Source organism: Ahaetulla prasina, chromosome 5 (genome assembly GCF_028640845.1).
Source record: "Ahaetulla prasina isolate Xishuangbanna chromosome 5, ASM2864084v1, whole genome shotgun sequence".
Taxonomy (NCBI): Eukaryota; Metazoa; Chordata; class Lepidosauria; order Squamata; family Colubridae; genus Ahaetulla; species Ahaetulla prasina.
The window spans coordinates 97,878,889-97,901,594 of record NC_080543.1 but is presented as its reverse complement, the minus strand read 5'-3'; the positions used below and the strand labels follow the sequence as shown (position 1 = coordinate 97,901,594).

The following is a 22,706-nucleotide window of genomic DNA, read 5'->3' as shown; positions in this document are numbered from 1 at the left end:
CCCACCCAGTTAGCTCTTGAGTATCTTAGTTAAATAAAGCCTCCATATCCAGAGACTTCCCATCTCTAAATACTAATACCAGTTGTCCTGCTTGGAAAGTATATTGTTGTTTAAAGGAGCGTTGGTTTACTTGGACATACTTTAAGTGGTTTTCAGTCACAATAACTGAATGCACGGCAGAAATAATATCTAATATCTCCCTGTTTTGCTTTCCAAAATTTCCCCAAACTATATATTTTCCATTATTCTACACTGAAAAAAATCAAACCCAGTTTTTCTCTGTCATACTACCATGCTCTCAATTGTCAAAAAAATACTGCTTATGATTACTAGTATATAAGTTACTCTGAGTCAAAAAAGGGTTAGCACACACAAAACTTAAACTCAGATTAATTTTATAATATATTGTGGGCTAAAACACTGAAAGCTAAATGTGTCACAGACTGAAAATTATGGCAACATTTCCAGTCCCATGTTGACTATGGAGTAAATCAACAGCAGGAAATTGAAAGAAATGTATATGTAATCACCAGAGGATCATAGCTCTTGCTTTGTGGTTCACACTTCTGAGAGCTGCAATCATTTATTTGCCTTGGTCCAGATGAAACTAGCTTGTAGTCAACTAGCATCATTCTGGAGCATTTTAATCAGAAAAATATCTTCTCTGTCACATTCAGTATCTTTTATTTGATAATGAGAATAATGAATCTAGAATTCTAGCCTTAAGATGTCTTCTACAAGTGATCAGTAGCGAATTCCTCAAATCTATGGGTGATTTTTGCATGGTGCCTTTAATTTTTTTAAAGTTCAATATCTGCATAGTAATCTCTTATGTGGTTTAGTTTTCAGTTACTAGTTTACAACTTTTCTGCTTGTACCTACTTGGATAGAATAATGCTAGTGGAAATTACATCATGGCTAAGGAAGGTAACCGAATGCATAATGCAAAGTAATGCAAACTATTAATAGAATAGAATAGAATAGAATTTTATTGGCCAAGTGTGATTGGACACACAAGGAATTTGTCTTGGTGCATATGCTCTCGGTGTACATAAAAGAAAAGATACGTTCATCGAGGTACAACGTTTACAACACAATTGATGGTCAATATATCAATATAAATCAGGGGTGAAATCCAGCAGGTTCTGACAGGTTCTGGAGAACCGGTAGTGGAAATTTTGAGTAATTTGGAGAACCAGCAAATATCATCTCTGGCTGGCCCCAGAGTGGGGTGGGAATGGAGATTTTGCAATATCCTTCCCCTGGAGTGGGGTGGGAATGGAGATTTTGCAGTATCCTTCCCTGCCACACCCACCAAGCCACATCCAGAGAACTGATAGTAAAAAAATTTAGATTTCGCCACTGATATAAATCATAAGGATTGCCAGCAACAAGTTATAGTCATACAGTCATAAATGGAAAGAGATTGGTGATGGGAACTATGAGACGATTAATAGTAGTGCAGATTCAGTAAATAGTTTGACAGTGTTGATGGAATTATTTGTTTAGCAGAGTGATGGCCTTCGGGAAAAAACTGTTCTTGTGTCTAGTTGTTCTGGTGTGCAGTGCTCTATAGCGTCGTTTTGAGGGTAGGAGTTGAAACAGTTTATGTCCAGGAAAAATAACATGCTAATTATGATTTGGTAGGATTAGTTTATGCAGTTTTCAGAAAGGCTCATGAAGACATATATAATTTTATATTCAATACAACAACCCAATAATCTTTGGCAAGCATGGTTGAAAATTTAAGTCTGGAAATATTTCTGAAATTGATTTTTTGAAAAGAAAGGGAAAAAAACATTGTAAGCAGATATTACTCCTTTCCGTTGAATATTACAGAAAATACAAATTCTTGTCTTTCTATTCAGGAATTGTTACACAGTAGTGATAAAATATAGTTAATATGCCTTCAATCAATTGTTACTAGCAAATGTTAATATTCTACACTTTATTTTTTTAAAAAATCTTTGTTGTCTATTTCCAGGATTTCTTTGGTGTCAGTATGGTTGTTCCCTTATTAAATCTTCATGTGAAATCTTTAGGAGTGAGTTCAACAATTGCAGGAGTGGTAGGTAAGCAGACCATTTTTCTTAGTTAGCTATTATAAGCAAGTCTTTTTTCAGGATAAGACCCTTGGTGGCATAGTATGTTTATTGTTGTAGCTTACTTTATATTATTTTATTGTATTTTATAACAAGATATGTAATTACCTGTGGTTACAACAATAAACTTATTTACTCTTGATGAAGACTTTTCTTGAAAACAAAAACTTACATAATTTAGCAAACGTTACCTATGTAGAACCTTACTTTTTTTACCAAATAAAATTCAGTGGTGAAAAAAGGCAAGAAACATTTAGGCAAGAAAAACCAAATGCACAGGTATAGTATAGTTGGTACCTGGCTCAATAGTAGTAACTGTGAGAGGGAATCTTGAAGTCCTAGTGGACAATCACTTAAATATGAGCCAGCTGTGTGCTACAGCTGCCAAAATAACCAATGCAATCCTAGGCTACATTAACAGAAGGATAGAATCAAGATCACCTGAAGTGTTAACACCATACTCTAATGCCTTTGATTATTACATCCAGCTTTGGTTGCCGCAATATAAAGAAGATGTTGAGAGTCTCAAAAGAGTGCAGAGAAGAGCAACAGATGATAAGGGAACTGCGGGCTAAACATATAAAGAATGGTTGCTGGAATTGGGTATGTCTAGTTTAATGAAAAGAAGGTCTAAGGATGGCATGATAGCAGTGTTCCAATATCTAAGGGGTTGCCACAAAGAAGAGGGAGTCAGCCTATTCCCCAAAGCATCTGAGGGCAGGACAATGGATGGAAACTTATCAAGGAGACAAGCAACTAGAACTAAGGAGAAATTTCCTGGCAGTTAGAACAATCAGTGGAACAACTTGCCTCCAGAAGTTGTGAATACTCCAACACTGGAAATTTTTAAGAAGAGATTGGACAAGCATTTGTCTGAAATGGTATACTATAGGGTTTCCCACTTGATGAGCGGGTTGGACTAAAAGATCTCTAAGTTCCCTTCCAACGCTGTCATTCTGTTATTTCATAAATTAAAATCTGAGCTTCGTCATTTGACTGAAAATTATCAAGGACTACTGATGTGTGAAATATACAATATTGATTGGGAGGTAACCACCCACTCCATGACATCATGCTGGTCATGTTTTGGGGCAGTGCTGGCCCAATGGTTTGAAACTGAGATGAACACTGCTCCCAGTTGCCAGTAGTTGGCAACGACTACTGGAGTAAAATCTGCAGTGACTCTTTACTTTTTATAATTGAGTATTCAGGGAAGACACTTGGACAACCAACTTTGTTGGGAGGGACTTAGAAACTAAATCATTTGAATGTTTGATATCCTTTAACACAAATTGCTGGACAGAATGGTTTTCCCAGTTTTAGTCGTTACATTACTTGTTATTTTTTTTCAGCGGAAACAGTACAAACTCTAGTGACTTTATCTACATAAAAAAGTTCATAAAAGTAAACCTTTCACAATTGTAGACCCATTTCAGTCTGCAGCAATGGTTTGGCATGTTTTCTGCCATTAAAAAAAAACTATGGCAACGGATATTGATGCATATTCTTTTTTCCCCTCATGAGTTATTATACCACTTCTTTATTCTTCCTTTCACATGAAGTTATTGAATTGTTTGTTACAAAAAATTGGTTTTAAGAAATGCATCTGACCAAAAGTATTACCAGTGGTGTCAAGAATAATTTGCTTTCTTCCTACTGAAAATCTATTGCAGAATGATCATCTATATATTTTTATTTCACTATTTTTTTTCTTCTAGGATCTTTATATGGAATACTCCAACTCTTTTCCAGCACCTTAGTGGTAAGTTTATATTCTTAATTCATAAATAACTACTTTTTTTCCAAAGGTGTGGAATAGTGTGATGCTGTAAAGAGAATTTTGTGTTTAAAATATGTTCTTGTTTTGAATTGTCACTGCAATAAACTGGGTTTGTCTCTCAGACAGACCTTTCTGTTAAAAATATTTGTATAGCTTTATGTTACTTTAAATATATTTTATAGTTTTGAAACTGAAAGCATTGATTAAAAAAACATGACACAATATTTTAAAGCTAAAAATTTATCCTATGCATCCTGGATATTTATATAGTATTGGAGAGATGAAGCTAGCACAAATGTCTCTCATATAGGCTCTGCAGCAGCATATGCCCTGTTCTTTCTGTATGTTCAGAATCACAGCAACATTGCCTCATTGGGTAAGAGATTTTCCTGTATTGACCTTCAAGGTCCACTGAGAGAAGATCACGACACTGTGTCAGAGTAAAAGCTGACCAGTGGCTATATACTTTGAGGTGGATTAAGTATATAGTGGGAGTAGCAGGGTACCTGTTGGATTCACTGGCAATAAGGATTGGGAAGCTGACTGCATCCAGTTAGTGCTCAGTGTCTGCTGTATACTGTTTAATAAGAGCTTTGGTTTGGTCATATCGAATACTGAGTAGACAACCTAGATAGAAGCCGATGAATGAGATTTTAGTTGTCCCTGCATTTTTCCATCTGAATTGAAAATTATCCCTCATAGTTAGTGGGGTGAGGTTTTGACAAATAAAATGCCATACCATTTGTTGTACTATTTTCAAGAAAACTATAGGGATCTATCCATTAAATCACAAGAAATTGAGTCAGTTCAAGGAAACTTTATTTCTATTAAATAATACTATGTAATTCCTGCAAATAGTGACTGTCTCTCGTTGTTTTGTCCCAGCCTTTCTGTAAACCAATACTTAGCTTTTAAAAAGTACACATATCCTTCACTCCAATACAAAGATTATATAACAAAAATTGTTCATCCCTACAGCTCAATCTAATTTTCTATAGCCATATCTAGCTGCTTTTATATCTGTTATGTATAAGAGTTGAAGAGGCTAACGCCATATCCAAAGTATACCTACTATCTCCTCTACGTGAACCTCTTTTTTATCTTTCCATATTTGTCTCCATTCTGCAAAAACAACAATTACATATAAAACTCTCTATAGCAACTGTACAAGAAGCCGCCTCAACCACATGTGTGCTAGCCTCACCGTAACAGAATTTTGGCTTTCATTAAATGGGTCCTTGTATCTATTTGTACATTGCAGTAAATCAAATTTTGCCATAATTGTGACCTACCTGTAATTTACTTTATTAAGCAACAAGTTGTTTGTTTGTTTCTTTGTTTAATTATTTATTTATTCACTCACTCACTCACTTACTTACTCTGTAAAATCAGTGTGGCTAAATGGCTAAAATGTTGGAGTAGGAATGGGCAAACTCATGTACAGGTCTAACTCTGGTTAGAAAATTCATTTAGTGATTTTGGATCAGTCATTTCTTTCAGCCCAACCTACCCTAAAGGACTGATGTTTGGTGAGTAAAATGAAGAGAAATCAACAGGTCCTAAGGAAGAGATGGAAAAAAGAAATCCCCCTTTAGCTTTATGAAGAACAGCTGGATAAAATAAATATACTATTAGTAAATCTGTTAGAAATTTACAAATGATAGATATCACATATTTAGATGTAAGTTATTGGTAAAATATTTGTAAAGATAAAAATAAACAAATTAGTAGAATCCAGAATTAGATAAGTCAGAGGAATTTAAATTAATTATAAGTAGCATATTATTTATTTCATTGAATCTTCTACCCACATCTAAATTTGAATACCATCCTTACATGATTAATAAACTGATATGCTGATCTCAAAACATTTATGTTTTCTTATCCAGGGATCTTGGAGTGATCTAGTTGGAAGACCCCATTGCCTACTTGTATGCATCCTCTTCAGTGCATTAGGTTATTTTGTGCTTAGCATATCCACCAATGTGTTTTTATTTGCCATTGCTCGAACCTTTGTGGGTAAGTTTTTATTTCTCTATCCAACTTTAGTTCATTAGATAAAGGGGCTGATGAATCAGATTGCCGTTTTAATTCAGAGAAACTAATTATGAATTGATTAATTGATTATACGGTATCAGGTCAATATCTGCTCTTAGCAACAATATAGAGAATAACAGGAAGAGAAAGACTTACCTGGTGTTTCAGACCTTGTATTATTGTTGTTGTTGTTGTTGTTATTATTATTATTATTTTATTTACACAAAATGACAGTATACACAGCAAACGATATAACTATGCTGGATTTCGTATCACAGATCACTAGTCGAACACTTCCCAAGCGTTTAGGACTGCGTGATGTATCGGCAAATTATGCGAGCAGATCCCAGTAAGGTGGCCTTCTGCAGCTGACCAATGGTGATCTTGTCAGCGCCAATTGCTTTTAAGTGCTTGCCTAGGTCTTTAGGCACAGCTCCCAGTGTGCCGAGTACCACGGGAACCACCTGCACTGGTTTATGCCAGAGTCTCTGTAATTAGATTCTCAAATCTTGATATCTGGAGACTTTTTCAACTTGTTTCTCATCAATTCTGCTGTCACTGGTATAGCAATGTCGACTACCCACACTTTTTTCTTTTCCACAATCGTGATATCCGGGGTATTGTGTTCCAAAACTTTTATCAGTCTGTATTCGGAAATCGCACAGTAGTTTTTGCATGCTCATTTTCAATCACTTTTTCACACTTATGATCCCACCAGTTCTTTGCTACAGGCAGATGGTAGTTGTGACACAAGTTCCAGTGGACCATCTGAGCGACTGTGTTGTGACGTTGTTTGTAGTCGGTCTGAGCTATTGTCTTACAACAGCTCAGTATGTGATCAGTGGTTTCATCTGCTTCTTTGCAGAGTCTGCATTTGGGATCATCAGCAGATTTTTCTATTCTGGCTTTGATTTATTATTATATTTTTATTTTTATTATTATTATTATTATTAATTATTATTATTCAGATTAGCTGAATTCATCTACCTTGCTGCTAGTCATCATTCTTCTTACTTTAATGTTGTTCCATTGTATTATAAGATGTAAGCAATGTGTTACATTAATTGGGTACAGTAGTATTTATACATTCTTAACTAGTATTAACTAGCACTAAGACAATTTGGATGTCTTAAATCTTTAAATATAAGAAAAAAATGAATACTAAGGTTTTTGAAATGTTAATGAGCATTTAGTTGTTTAAGTTTACCCATAAAGTTGAATGTAGCATTGATACATTACAATATGAATTAAATAATTTTGTATATAGTAATATTTATGTCTTAAATTAATATTTAATACTAAGCTTTCCAGTGTAATTATTATTCTTGCTCTCTACAAATATTAAAAAAGAGAAAAACAACGCAGAAGGAAAAATATAAGTTGCTTGAAAAAGTAGATAGGTATTTGGTTTCTAATTTCCCTTCTTTATAATTTGATCAATTTGCAGTATTTATAAATATTTACGGGTATATCCCCTTAGAAACCATATTGTTAATGAAATATATTGAACCATATTGTTAATAATGTATATTTGACCTGCATGACATTAGGCACATATAAGGAACTTGCTTTAATTGCTTTAATTGTCCTTTCACCTTTCCAAGTGTTACCACCTTCTCTAAAAAGCTAGGACTTCACATAATATGTCTGAAGCAAGATAATTTGAATTCATTTGTTTGTTTTCTTAGCTGCCTGTGGTATTCTCAAGAGACTCCAACACCAACGTTCATTAGTGTTTAATACTGCTCCTTTTCTCCTTCTTCAAGTTTCGCTTTTGTAGAATGTCATTTGGGAATAAGAATGCTTGCATGATTCTGATCTTTGCAGGTGTAACAGTATCTTTTCCAAGGTCTTCGTGGCTATTCTACGAAGTTCTAGTCTATGGAATATTTCTTGACTATTTATTTTGTTTATTAAATTTATATGCCACCAATTTCAGTTTCAAGTAGTTCCATGTATTAGACATGATTGATCTAAATTTAAGCTTTATTTATATTATTTTCCAAAAAGAAAGTTACCCTATATTTCCTCCATGCATATTAATGAAGCTTAACTTACATGTTGTGGATTTTTAAAAAAACAGATAAAATAATTGTTCTGTTGATTTAATAGGATATTAAACTTCCTGATTACTACTTTCTTGCTTTTCACAACATAAAAGATTTCCAGTTGGTTTACAATAAAGGAGAAAAGTAATTTGTTCCAGCCTAGTAATATATTTCAGAAATGAATCATTTGGTAGAATTAATTTTTGATGGGTTTGGGAAAAGGTAATGTCTATTCTGACTTCATATTATCGGAAGTGTTGATCATGTGAATACTCCAAAAACATCTTCCTCGTGCTAATGGTGTTGTCTTCCTGATATTCAGCGTGGTTTTCTATAGTGTTTCCATAATTTTATTTTAATATTTTTTTAATTTACCCTTGATCAAGTCAACTTTTTATTTATGTATTTGTTTTATTGATTCTAACAGTCTTTATTTCACCAGATTGCTGTTATAAGCTTGAAAGTCCATTCAAACTTTCTTCCTCCCATCTCAAAAACTTCGTCAAAAATTTACAAATCCTGCTTTGCAAATACATTAATAAATCTTTATACAGATTATTTTTCATCTCTTCGTTTATAGTTTGTTTTTCCACTTTAATTGTATTTTCTGTCTATAATCCACAATTGCTTTATTTTCCAGTGTTTCTAAATCAGCTGGAACTTCTTTTATGTCTTCTTTCTGTTTGTCTGTAAATTCTTCCTCATTAGTCTCTATTTCATTTTTATTTCCCCCTTAGGATCTTCTTCAAAAAATGAATTAGCAAATAATTATTGCTGTCAGTTTAACTATATGTTTCTCTACTTAAAATTAAACTGACAGCAATAACTTGTTGCTTGAAAGACCCCTTTTTAAATAATTGTAAATCCAAATTTGTAAAAATAGTGAGGCAGACAAAACCACTGTCTTTAAACACTTTGCCGCAGTTAAGAGCTTGATGGTTTTCCTTATCTCCCAGCACTCAGATCTGCAAATCAACCACTGACCTGCAGTCTCCCTTTGTGGAGCAGTCATCTGGAGCATATGCAGGTGATCTCTCACCCTCTAATTACTGTAGGTGGAAAGGATCTGTTAAACCAGGCTTATCATCATTACTTTCGTCTTTGTTGACATGTCTCTGTTCTTCTGGAAATCTCTTGGTTCAGATCACTTAGAAGTCCAAGAATAAGACTATTTATGACTAGTAATACAGGTTCTGCTAGCATCAGATATATAATTATGATATAACATATCATGTATCTTGCTTGTCTAGATAAGTAATGCTATTTGATCATGTCTTGCTTGTAGGTAGTTAACAGGATATAAGATTAGCTAGTCCTTTCACTGCTGATTTTTTCTGTTATGAGAACTATGCACTTAACCACCAGCATCATAAAAAAAAAGCATGACTTATTTGCCACAAATTAATGCCATACTTTTTTTCATAAAAATATTTAATAAAAATTATTATTTGATTTACAAATTGTTGACAAATATTTGATTGAACTTTTAAATAACATCATTTTTTTTCTGTTTTGCTTTTTTTTACAAATCAGGTAGTCCTGACAACCGTTTGTTTAGTGACCATTCGAAATTACAAGAGCACTGAAAAAAATGACATGACCATTTTTTACACTTACGACCATTGCAGCATCCCCATGCTCACACAATCAAAATTTGGGCACCTAAATTTGGGCAACCATGTTACTAATTTAACAATTGCAGTGATTCACTTAACAACGTGAGTTATTCAAATTTTGCTTCTCTACTTACTTTTTTTTGTTGTTGTTGTTAATTTTAGGTATTTTCAAGCATACACATTCCGTTTCCAAAGTGCTCATTTCTGACATGGTTCCTAAGAAAGAGCGCCTCTTAGTAATTGGATATTTCAATGCTTTTTCGAATTTTGGTTTCATTTTGGGACCAGTTGTTGGAGGCTATCTTACAGAGCTGGAAGGTGGTTTTTACCTGACTGCATTCATCTGTGCTTCCATCTTTGTCTTGAATGCTGGTATGTGATTTGATTTATGCTGATATTTTATACTTGAATCACCAGTCGGGCAAGAATTGTATTTCTTGGAACATACTTCTTCCCCTGATTTGACTTTATCTTTTATATTGTTTCATAAATGTTGATTATTGCAATTGCAAATAACCTACCAATCACATGCCCCCTCCTCATCTAATTGCAAAAAAGGGCATGATATTAATCAGATAAATAAATATGATAAAGTAATGCTGCAGATGTATGAAAACTATTTGACTACCTTGAGAAAAGAGCTGCTTAGTTCAAAGCTGTGCCATTGCATTAATTATTTTTTCACAATTGGCAGTACATAATGTGCAACCATATAAAATGACTGTGCAATGATCATCAGATTATGTCAAGAATACATGTAATAAGGTGTCATGGTGTAACTCATTGATCAAATTCCTTTGCAGTTGTTTTTTGGATGTTGCTACGGTATGGAAAAAAGATGCACAGTCGTGAATGGGCCATTATTAACAAAGCCAGAAGTTATATTTCAGAAGAAGTAAAGCACGGCCTTAATACTGCAACTTCATCTTACAAAGCCATGTCATCTGCTCATCCTAGGAACTCCTCTTGCATTGAAGTTATGTCTGTGCTGAAGAGGCTTGGCAGTGTTGCAAATTCTAATCTGTGGGATGTTTTTTTGGTACGGCTCCTGATGTCTATTGCGGTTATGCTCTATCATAGCAATTTTGTCTTGGGCCTTGAAGAAAGATTTGGAATGAAGCCCAAACTCACTGGCTACCTAATTAGCTATGGTAGCACACTTGGAGTAGTTGCTGGCTTTCTTCTTGGACCTATCACTAAATATTATAGGCACAATACTTTTGCTATGTTATTACACTCTACTCTTCTTACCTGCCTGTTTATGTTTCTGTATTCTGTATCAGAAAGTCTTTGGACAATCGTTTTGTCTTGTACATTTTTAGCATTTTCAACCACTGTGGGACGTACGTGTATTACAGAACTTGAACTAATGCTGGGTGGGGATCAGGCCAGTGGTATGCTCATTGGTGTTGGTCAATCTGTTTCAGCTGTGGGTCGCATACTTTCCCCTCTTCTCTCAGGTGTTGTGCAGGAATACAGTCCACGTGGCCCACCAATTCTTGGAAGCCTGTTGGGGATTTCAGCAGTTCTCATCATGGTCTTTAATAAGTCACGATATTCTGTCAGAAGGACCATGAAATTTAAAAGTATGTAATGACTTATTTACAGTGCTTTTCTTTAAAAAAAAAAGGCAAAAAACTCTCAAAGGAACAATCCTCAATATAGGGAAAATAGAAAATTATAAAACAGCAATAACATTTTAAATCAAATTGAAATCCTTTAAATGAAACAGAGGAACCCATGTTTTCAGCTTCTTCATGTTTATGTGGAATATGAACCAGGTTTTGATGGCACGCAATACCGTATTTCAGACCTTTATTAAAAGTTGCTTTGAACGTCAGTGAAGACAATGGAAGAACTGCCATTCCAGCAGGTATTCACTCTCACTGAATAAAGGCTTTGAAGAGATGTAATTTGCTTAATGGCAAGTTGGTTGTTGAGCTTAATCCCCAAAAAATGACCTTGTATTAAAAAATAGCATTTATTTCTCAATCAGAAACATAGATTCTGTTCAAAATCTTCTAAAATGGGTATTGAAACTGAAAACTATTTTTGATCATTTAGTTATCAAGATTTCACCAAGTGAATCGAGCTCCTTTTAAAAGTACATATTTAAGTAGTCACAGTTCTGTTTACATATAGTCTCTTTCCTTTTCTTCATATCAAAGATCAGCTGCTTCAAATGAAACGTTTGTTTAATCAAGTCCCTCACAGTTTGAATACAAGGTGCTACTTATTTAATACAAATTTGACATTGACAAAACCTTGCAAAAGTGTTCACTCTGAACACAACTTACCAACTCTGTGTTAGAGCCTTCAATATGAAGACTATTTCTTTGCAGTTAGAGAAAGGCACAACTTGCTTTCAGTGTGGCAGGTCAGAATAATATAATCCTGTTTTAGTATTTGGAGGAGAGAAGTATGATTTTGCAAAAGGAAATGTTATGCTTACTAAAGAGAATTGATTTCATATTCAAACATTTATTAACAGTATGTTTAGATCTAATTAGCTGATTAAAAGAAAATAAGAAAAAAGGGAAATATACATTATGCTTACCATAAAATTCTGATTTTCTATCATCAGCCTTACTCTTTGAAGTGTTTTTCAACTTTTGCATTGAACACTCTTCAACCCTTCAATTTTAAAATGTGTAGACTTCTATTCCCAGAATTACTCAGCCAGCAGGTTGAGAAATACTATTTTAGAACAACAGAGGGACATGTGCCTAAATTTTAAATAAAGAAGTGCTAAGAGGATACAGAATAGTGCTTACCCTTTCTAAAAGTAGCCCTGCAAGAGAAAGACTTGAATATTTGCTCTTAATGTAATATAGAAATTGTCTTTCTATATTATGGGACTAACAGCCATATTCGTTTCTTACACAGATTAGAAATAAACCTTACAAGTTAGGTAAAATTAATTCCCAGCAAACTCTACATCCGTTGACAACGTTAATATTTGCTCACAACCCAAAAATGCTCAACAAACTTTCTTGTGAAATTCAACCCAGAAATCCTGAGTTGGTTACCTATATTATGTAGCAAAAGTATTTGGAAAATATTTAACATACTTTTGGAATACTTGAAAGCCTCTAAGAAGTTATACTCAGGGATTTTGTGCTGTGGTACTATTTGAGATGGTTTTGAATTGCTTTCTGCAAATGTTTGGTTTTAAAATTGCACTACAATATTGGTAATGGGAAATAAAAGGAAAAAGTAAACCTAGATTATCTATATGTTATTTATTCATTTGCTATCCCTTGCAATATATAAATGTGTATATGTTGTTTAGTATATATAGCATTCCCATTTCAAGAGGAATATATTACTTTCATTAACAGAAAACTATATTGCTCTTCAAATACAGCAGCAAAAGTTTTACTGTCTTAATTAAACATTCTGAAGAGATTTTATTTTGATAGGGAATCCTACTGTCTTGTTATTACTATATCTTAATATATAGTATTAAGATATAGGGTTTGGGATGTGGGCAACAGTATGTTGTCTTACAATATAGTCTCTAGATTGGACAACTACGTGTTTGCATAGAATATTTATTTGAACATGTGCAAATAAAAATGAGCAGTAGTTGTGCTTGTGACATACTGGCCAAATATGCAAAAACTAATCTGTATTGTCCTTATTATTAGCAACTTCCTGGAGCCCATCAGGAAATACTTCTTCATCAATGGGACTGGGAGCATATCCATTCTTCCAAATCTCATGGACAGCAGAGCCATTAGTTAACTTGGCCCCATGCCGTATAGAATTTTAAAAGTGACAACCAGCATCTTTACATTGTTGTGAATATTGTGGGAAATTGAAGAACGGGTAAGGCTGAGGTATAAGTAGTGTAACAGGAGAACGTTACATTATAAACTTTAAACATTTTTATTTTTAAAATTTTAAAATACTTCTATTTTTATTTTAAAATAGAAGTTTAAAATTCTATTTTAAAACTTTTAAAATACAGCCAGTTTGGTGTAGTTGTTAAGGCTCAAGGCTAGAAACCAGGAGATTGAGTACTAGTCCCACTTTAGGCATGAAAAAGCATCAAGGTGACTTTGGGCCATTCATGGTTTCTCAGTCCAACCCACTTCACAAGGTTGTTGTTTTGAGGAAAATAGGAGGAAAATGTGTTAGATATATTCACTACTTTATTTATAAAAAACAATAAAAATGGATGGGAAACTTTTCAGCAGAATTATGACTGAAAATGTAACAAGTACTCAGCAAAATTGGGGAAATGCAATGCAACATGCTGTGCAGTGGATATGTAAAAGAATGAAATGAATGAGAAAGTCATTGTACACTTGTTGATTTAGAGAAAGTATATGATAAAGTGAGGTTTGGATATGGATTGAAACATGGTTGCTGAATGCAGTGTGAGTGATGTGTCATAGAAAAACTTGCATGAGAATAAACTGAATGCTTAATTAATGGTTCAACATTGAGAATGGAGTACTTCAAGTATGTGCAATCTCTTCTTGCTTGTCTGATACACATATGGACAAACATATAGCATATGCTTGAGTTGACAGAGTTGTTTTTCTTGGAAATGTCAGTGTGTACCTACTTTTATATGCTAATAATAAGTTGTTAGTTGAAAACACAATTGATTTGTAGCAATTGTTAGATTATACTGCAATATGGAGTACTGAGCTGAAAAATAAGATATTGGGTACCATGGTAGCAGTGGTAACCAGGAAAGTTAAGTGAATAGCAAGATATATGTAAATGATGAAAACTAATATTAAATCTGTATACCTTTGGTGAAATATTTATGAAAACAGAAAAACGGAAAGAAAATTTTTTAGAATGTGCTAATGCTGCTAAAAAGGTAGTAGGTAGTATGTGGTCTCTTGTGAACAAGAAATGTTTGTTAAAAGAAACAAAAATGATTTCTGGTCATCTTGTATGGGAATGAGAATCATCTATGTATTAAATATCAGAGTGAGCAGCATGCAGTAGAAATGGGGTGCTAAGAACTATATGTAGTAAAATACAGTGAACAATGCATGAATGATTGAACACAAAACTTAAGTTGGTGGATGACCTCTGGAGGGCCAGGGACAGGGGTTGTTCCTCTGCCTTGGTCCTATTAGATCTCTCAGCGGCTTTTGATACCATCGACCATGGTATCATGCTGCGCCGGTTGGAGGGATTGGGAGTGGGAGGCACCGTTTATCGGTGGTTCTCCTCCTATCTCTCTGACTGGTCGCAGACGGTGTTGACAGGGGGGCAGAGGTCGTCCGCGAAGCGCCTCACTTGTGGGGTACCTCAGGGGTCAATTCTCTCGCCTACCCTGTTCAACATCTATATGAAGCCGCTGGGTGAGGTCATCAGTGGTTTCGGGGTGAGTTATCATCTGTACGCTGATGATACTCAGCTGTACTTTTCCACCCCGGACCACCCCAACGAAGCGGTCGAAGTGCTGTCCCGGTGCCTGGAAGCTGTACGGGTCTGGATGGGGAGAAACAGACTCAAGCTCAATCCCTCCAAGACCGAGTGGCTGTGGATGCCGGCACCCCGGTACAGTCAGCTGCATCCGCGGCTGACCGTTGGGGGCGAGTTAGTGGCCCCAAAGGAGGTGGTTCGCAACTTGGGTGTCCTCCTGGATGGACGGCTGTCCTTTGATGAACATCTGGCGGCCGTCTCCAGGAGGGCCTTTTACCAAGTTCGCTTGGTCCGCCAGTTGCGTCCCTTCCTTGACCGGGATGCCTTATGCACGGTCACTCATGCTCTGGTTACATCTCGGTTGGATTACTGCAATGCTCTCTACATGGGGCTGCCCTTCAGGTGCACCCGGAGGCTGCAGTTAGTCCAGAATGCAGCTGCGCGAGTAGTAACGGGAGCCACGCATGGCTCCCACGTAACACCACTGCTCCGTAGTCTGCACTGGCTTCCTGTGGTCTTTCGGGTGCGCTTCAAGATTTTGGTTACCACCTTTAAAGCGCTCCATGGCTTAGGACCTGGGTACTTACGAGACTGCCTGCTGTTACCCTATGCCTCCCACCGACCCGTACGCTCTCACAGAGAGGGTCTCCTCAGGGTGCCGTCCGCCAAACAGTGTCGGCTGGCGGCCCCCAGGAGTAGGGCCTTCTCTGTGGGAGCATCGATGCTCTGGAATGAACTCCCCCCCTGGCCTACGTCAAGTGCCTGATCTTCGGACCTTCCGTCGTGAGCTAAAAACATACTTATTTATTCAAGCGGGACTGGCATAATAGTTTGATTTTAAATTGGGGTTTTATTAATATTTTAAATATTTTAAATTTTAATTTTAATTATCAGCCGTTTTCGTAATTTTGCTATATTTTAATTCGTTTTTAACTGTACATATTCTGTATTTTATTTCTGGCTGTACACTGCCCTGAGTCCTTCGGGAGAAGGGCGGTATAAAAATTTAATAAATAATAAATAATAAAAAGTTATCTGTGATGACTTGGGGCGTGGCACGAAAACAACACAGCCAAAGATCAGGTCTAACTCCCCTTTATTGCTCCAACTTTGCCCCCAAACATGTTTAGTAAACATGTTTACTATAAGTCCTGGACCAAAGCTCTCACACGCACCTTCAGCAGCCTCTGGCTGCAAGTAGGCCAGTAAGCCAGGTTAGCCAAACAGTAACCAGGGCCTGCAGTCCAATAAGCCAGGTTTAGCCAAACAGTAACCAGAGCAAACAGTCCAGTAAGCCAAGTTAGCCAAACAGAAACCTCCAGGCATCAGCAAGTTCACACAAAGCTCCACAGATTCAACACTTGTTCCCGACAAATGCCCCTCCCACCGGCACCCCCTTACATCTCAATTACCAGGTGTGTCTTGTGCGGGGGGGCACTCTCCTCCCTCGTAAACGGCTCAGTCTGTGTTGTTCTTGCCTTCTCTAGGATCAGATCCTTGTCTAGGATCCTTGATCTTCGCCTGATCCCTGTCTGCAATCTTGACAGGGATTCTGATCCTGAAAAGCCTTGCCCAGACTGACTCTGCCCTTCCCAAGTTTTCTTGAAGGCCAACGGAGCTGCCCACTCAATCTCTGTCAGCTCTTGTAAGTGGATCATAAGTTTCTTAACAAACAGGAAGCAGCAGGTGAAGCTAAGCAGAATCACATCAGATACCTGTACAATTAGCACAGGGGACCCCCAAGGCTGTATGCTCTCTCCATTTCTCTCTGTATACCAATGACTTCATCTCTAATGGTCCATCTATTAAACTACTGAAGTTTGTAGAAGACACAACAGTGATCCGTCTCATTCTAGACATTGATGAATCCGCATACAGATGGGAGGTTGAACGACTAGCCTCGTGGTGCGACTGGAACAATCTGGAACCGAACACACTCAAAACCGTAGAAATGGTGGTAGACTTTAGGAAAAACCCTTCCATACTTCCACCTCTTACAATACTAGACAACACAGTATCAACAGTAGAAACTTTCAAATTTCTAGGTTCTACCATATCGCAAGATCTAAAATGGACAGCTAACATCAAAAACGTCATCAAAAAAGCACAAGTTCTACAGACGAATTATTGAGTCTGTTATCTGCACTTCTATTACAGTCTGGTTTGGTTCTGCAACCCAACAAGAAAGACACAGACTTCAGAGGATAATTAGAACTGCAGAAAAAACAATTACTACCAACCTGCCTTTCATTGAGGATCTTTATACTGCACAAGTCAAAAAGAGGGCTGTGAAAATATTTACAGACCCCTCACATTCTGGACATAAACTGTTTCAACTCCTACCCTCAAAATGACGCTATAGAGCACTGCACACCAGAACAACTAGACACAAGAACAGTTTTTTCCCGAATGCCATCACTCTGCTAAACAAATAATTCCCTCAACACTGTCAAACTATTTACTAAACCTGGACTACTATTAATCTTCTCATCGTTCCCATCACCCATCTCCTTCCACTTAGGGCTGTATGACTGTAACTTTGTTGTTTGTATCCTTACGATTTATATTGATATTGATTGTTTCCCAATTGCTTATTTGTATCCTATGATTATCATTAAGTGTCGTACCTTATGATTATTGATGAACATTTCTTTTATGTACACTGAGAGCATGTGCAACAAGACAAATTCCTTGTGTGTCCAATCACACTTGGCCAATAAAAAATTCTACTCTATTCTATTCTATTCTCTTGTTCCAGCTCATCTTCCCCCACAGATTCAAACTCCGACGGGGGCGTGACATTATCACTGTGGATGAAATACTTTGAGATAGTTTGATCAGATAGAATAGACGACTGAGTTGAAAAACAACTATATGAAGGAAAAGTGAATTATCAAGAAGGAAGCAAAAACTGAGAATCTTATAATTTGGTTGAGCTAATAGGAACCTCACAAAGAGTAAAAAATGGCAGTATACAAACCAATATAATAAAAATACTTCTTTTAGTTCAGTGATACTGACATCTTCTGTTCTGTGAGTTCTTACAAATATTTATCCTTTACAAAAACTAATTTCATTGTTACCTGTGAGACATGCTACCACAAAACTCTGTGTCTTACATCTCCACATTTTTATCTTGATGGAGAGAAATAGGAAGGGCATACATGAACACCAGCAGGAAATTTACCTTTTAAGGCTTCACCATAATAATAATTAAAGCTTTTCTACAGAGAATACAGAAAAAGGTGTTCAAGAGCTTCAGCTTCATCTGAATGTAGAAAAGGAATTTCATTCTGCAAGTTTTTCATTTTCAGGCTCCAGGTTTTGTTTAACCATGAAAATTATATCAACCTTAATTCCTGTTAGTGATTCATTTTCTAGCGTGCCAAATGTTCCTTAAATTCCATCAGTCAGGATTGTAGTAACGTGGCAGAATTATTTCTTGCAGCACTCAAACAACCATAAAACATGGTAATTATAAATGTGTGCAAAATAATATGAGACCTTCAATTCTTAAGTTCTTTTGTGAGTTTTTGAATTTTTAACCACTCTTATAAAGCTGTACAGCTGAGTCAAAATGGTTATAATTAGCAAATGTTCCTTCATGTGGCAATAGTAGGTGATAGCCTACTATTGCAAATATGAATCAAAATTACAGGAGCAGGAAAGAAGTATACTCTCTTGATTTACAGTACAGCAAAACTCCAAACTAAATGAGTTAATAGTAATTTCAACAGGGTTGAAATATGCTGCGTCCTGTGTAACATGCAACTTAACCATATGCTGGATGAAAATGTTAACATTGTACCAATAAATTAGGTTTGAATTTTCTCACATTGTCAATTTGGCTAATTGTACAAATGTTACTTTATCCTGTTACCTAATAGATATCGATAAAGAACATTTGTTCCCATTGCACCTTATCAATGTCCATCCAAAAGTCCAAGTAACTTTTATGTTGTCAAAATGTTATCAGATTCTTCTCCAGAGATGGCCTGCATTAAAACTAATAACATCAACTGATGGCTGATATATTTAAAACAATGTCTTTTATGTTGACAAGAACAGAGTTTTCTATTCTAAAAGACCAAAGAAAGTTATTTGTGTATTTACCAATAGATGGCACTAAAGACTTTTTTTCAGCCGTTTAATGTTGAACTGAATTTTAGCTCAAAGCAAGAGCATCAAACAACAGTGCGCCACAATATTGTTACTATGCTTAGGCGGCCTAAGTCAAAAGTATAATGTATCGCCATCACATATTCTGGAGCCCCATTGCATTTTTATTTTTTTTTACTATCCGTAGGACAATTTCATTTGTAAAGCAAATACTGATTAATTTAAGTCTATATTTCTAGCATTCTATCAAAAAGAGCATAAATAACTGTTTGGAAAACACTTCTGATTTGTGTTGATATGGCCTACAGGCTAATCAATAAAGCTAATCTAGTAATCTTCTGGTTTGTGATTAAATATATGTATGTGGGTATGTACAATAAGTGCATTTTATTTATTTTTTTCTTCAAATGGCAAACTATTTTCAAAGAAAATAGATCATTAGTAATAGTGCATGTTAAAAGAGCATTACAGCAAAACTTTTAAAGACACTCCTGCTTGTTTTAAAGCAAAGATTCTTTTAATTATATTGCTGCTTTTTAAAAATAATTCTGTATCTAGGGACACATAATTTTAAAATAACTTCAATATGTTTAAATAAATAAACTTAAGACCATTAACTTAGTTAAAAGCATGATGATTGAAACGAGTAGTTCTGCTATTTACATTTCTACAGAATATTAGAATTTGGACTTTGAAGGGAGCGTGAATATTACATGAGTTAATGAGCAGAATAATCTATGCATTATTATTAACAAATAATATAGACAGAAACAGTAAACAATGGTTTACAGAGGATTGTACCTTCTGAATACATGTGGGGGTGGGAAAAGGAGCAGAATGAACATTGTGCTATTGTGATCCAAGTCCTCTGTCCCATTTGTAAGGTCATGTTGCATATGGACATACAAATAGGGACAGAACCTTTATACAAGCTCCTATCAATATCCGTGAACAGATCTGTGAGTCATAATAGTAAAGCAGAGGAGTGAATGTAAGGAGTAAAAGATTGTCAAGAAAATAGTTGACAAACTGCTATAGTTGGCTTTGTGGTTCAAGTATGCAGTTTTAATAATGTGCAAAATTTATTCCCGTTTACCTAAAAGTAAGCTCCTTTGAACCTACAAAGTACATGTACAGGGACTGTATTTCCAAATCAAGATAACCTTTGTTCTTACAGAATTTTCTTTAAAGTAGCCCCTAACTGTATGCTGGCACATTGGATATATTTTTACAGGACGGGAAATTTTTAGTGCAATTCCTAATTAAAATCTAGGACTACCTTTAGTGATGGTTTGGATTTTTACAGTTCAGATCTGGTAGCCTTTCCTTTGAAAATAAGTCACATGTCAGGCATATAATATATAATAATTGATCAAAGTTGTCTTCATTGTATAATTTACATTATTTGGTCCCAGAGCAGCTAAGAATTTCTTCCTACTTGATTTCTGTCTAGATTTTCTTTCCTTCCTAACCACCCCCCACAAGTCTAGGGCCAGGTTTTAATCCAACTGCCCTATTGCCATTTACATCAGGCTAGTCTAGTATATGTACTGTTTGGGTATTTGTATCTGTTTAGTAATTATTGCTATGATTATTCTCAGATTTATCTCTTGGCCTTTCAGCTTTTGATGCCTGCCGGGCTAATCGAGGTGGTGGCAGGGGCTTGACTGTTCTGTCATCTTCAGCTGATTCTTCATTCACTGTGCCAAATGCTGGCCTTGGCAACAGTGGTTGTCGGAAGCCTCTTGTTGTTCCTTGAGGGTAGCTCACTGTACCACCATTGTCTCTGCCCGTTTCATTCTTCCATTCAATTCTGCATTGTTGCTGACGAAGTCTTTGATCTCTCAAAATTGTTCCCGCTTGGGATTTTAAATTCAGCACCATGGTATGGTCAGATTCAGAATCACTGCTGTCACTTACTGCAGATTTAAAATATATAAATAGGTAGATAGATATAGATACAAAATATAATAATATACTGTTGTAATAGGCTATTGCACAAAAACATAAAATTCTCAAGAATGTTAAATATATTAAGTCAATTGGAAACATAGTCTTCACTGGATATTCTTTGCTAACAAATGTAATCACATAAAGAGAAGAGCAATGTGCATTGGTTGGTACACTGAGTGGGAGCATATTTAATTGCCCAGAATCACTTCTCATGAGACAGGTGGTTATATAACTTTGATTAATAAAAATAAATATGTAAATCTTTCTGTAAAATGGTACACAGTGGATGGCAGATTGCCAGATATCCACATTTACTTGCTTACATAATGTGTATAATGAAGCTAATATATTCCTGTAAACATAGACACACTTAACCTGTGATCTACTTAAAATTCCAGACACGTTTTTGTTCAGTGCCAATTTTGCATATTTATTTCAAATGAGATTTTCCAAAGAGAGTCAGTGAGAAGAAAGGTTAGTACCACCTTTAACCACATTAGGCCATAAATATACCAATACAGAAAAAATTCTGTGAATGACCTTAAAGCGCAAATTAACTATGGAATATGAGCCATGTTTCACCTCATTTGCATAATTAACATCATCATTGTTATCTTTACTAATTCAAAGCTGCTTAAATGATCTGAGAACTGGTACTTTTACTAGAAAAATTATAATGAACAAAATTGTTCTTACTAGATTTATCTAGATTACTAGATAAAAATTGTCAAAACAACTGAAATGCACCTTCTCACGTCACAGTTTCATCAAGATAAGAGACAGTTGTACTTAAACACAAACCAACATCAGATTCATCCTTTTCATTGACAGTTTTCTGGACTACATTTTTATAAAAGACTAAACTATTGTTTTTCCTATTATGTAACTTTACAATAAAAACAATTGTAGTGCTCTGGAACTTTATTGCTTTAGTCCCTAACTAGTTAAGTAAACACTAGTGCAAAAAAAGGACAATAAACAACAACATTAAGATAAAAGGTAAAGGTTTCCCTCGCACATATATGCTAGTCGTTCCCAACTCTAGGAGGCGGTGCTCATCTCCGTTTCAAAACCAAAGAGCCAACGCTGTCTGAAGACTTCGTGGTCATGTGGCTGGCATGACAAAATGCCAAAGGTGCACGGAACGCTGTTACCTTCCCACCAAAGGTGGTCCCTAGTTTTCTACTAGCAATTTTTATGTGCTTTCGAACTGCTAGGTTGGCAGAAGCTGGGACAAGTAACGGGAGCTCACCCCGTTACGCAGCACTATGGATTTGAACCGCTGAACTGCTGACCTTTCAATCAATAGCTTAGTGTCTTAGCCACTGAGCCACCATTTCCCCCAAGCAACGTCATACTTGTATTAAAATATACGGAGCAGTCACAATGAAAAGGAACATAAAAAAACACAACATTGTCATCATTCAGCTTTTTTCACCAAAGGAAACTTTTAAATTTGTATGTATCTCAAACAAGTTTTTAAAATATGAACATCCTAAGTATAAACCTAATGCAAGATTTTTATTAACATTTGGCTAAGTTTTCCAGGTTACCAAAGCAGCCATTTCAAAGAAAGGGGCTACAGACTCCTTTTTGATTGAAAATTATGTCCACATGACACTTTCCAGCACCATATGTTATTGCATATTCTAGT

General features: G+C 35.7%; 1 protein-coding gene across 7 annotated transcripts in view; it reads left to right on the top strand.

Moving 5' to 3' along the window:
- The window catches only part of MFSD9 (major facilitator superfamily domain containing 9), a 35,314-nt gene that overhangs the window by 1,134 nt on the left and 11,474 nt on the right, over positions 1-22,706 (top strand). For 2 of the 7 annotated variants that reach the window (XM_058186482.1, XM_058186485.1), the window contains exons 2-6: positions 1,985-2,072; positions 3,821-3,864; positions 5,772-5,901; positions 9,746-9,955; positions 10,387-11,169. In XM_058186482.1, coding sequence (XP_058042465.1) covers positions 1,985-2,072; positions 3,821-3,864; positions 5,772-5,901; positions 9,746-9,955; positions 10,387-11,169 — 1,255 coding nt within the window. Of the gene's footprint in view, positions 1-1,984; positions 2,073-3,820; positions 3,865-5,771; positions 5,902-9,745; positions 9,956-10,386; positions 11,170-16,467; positions 19,713-20,721; positions 20,990-22,706 lie in introns of those variants that run through there. The other 5 variants (XM_058186486.1, XM_058186487.1, XM_058186483.1 and 2 more) reach the window with 4 other exon arrangements.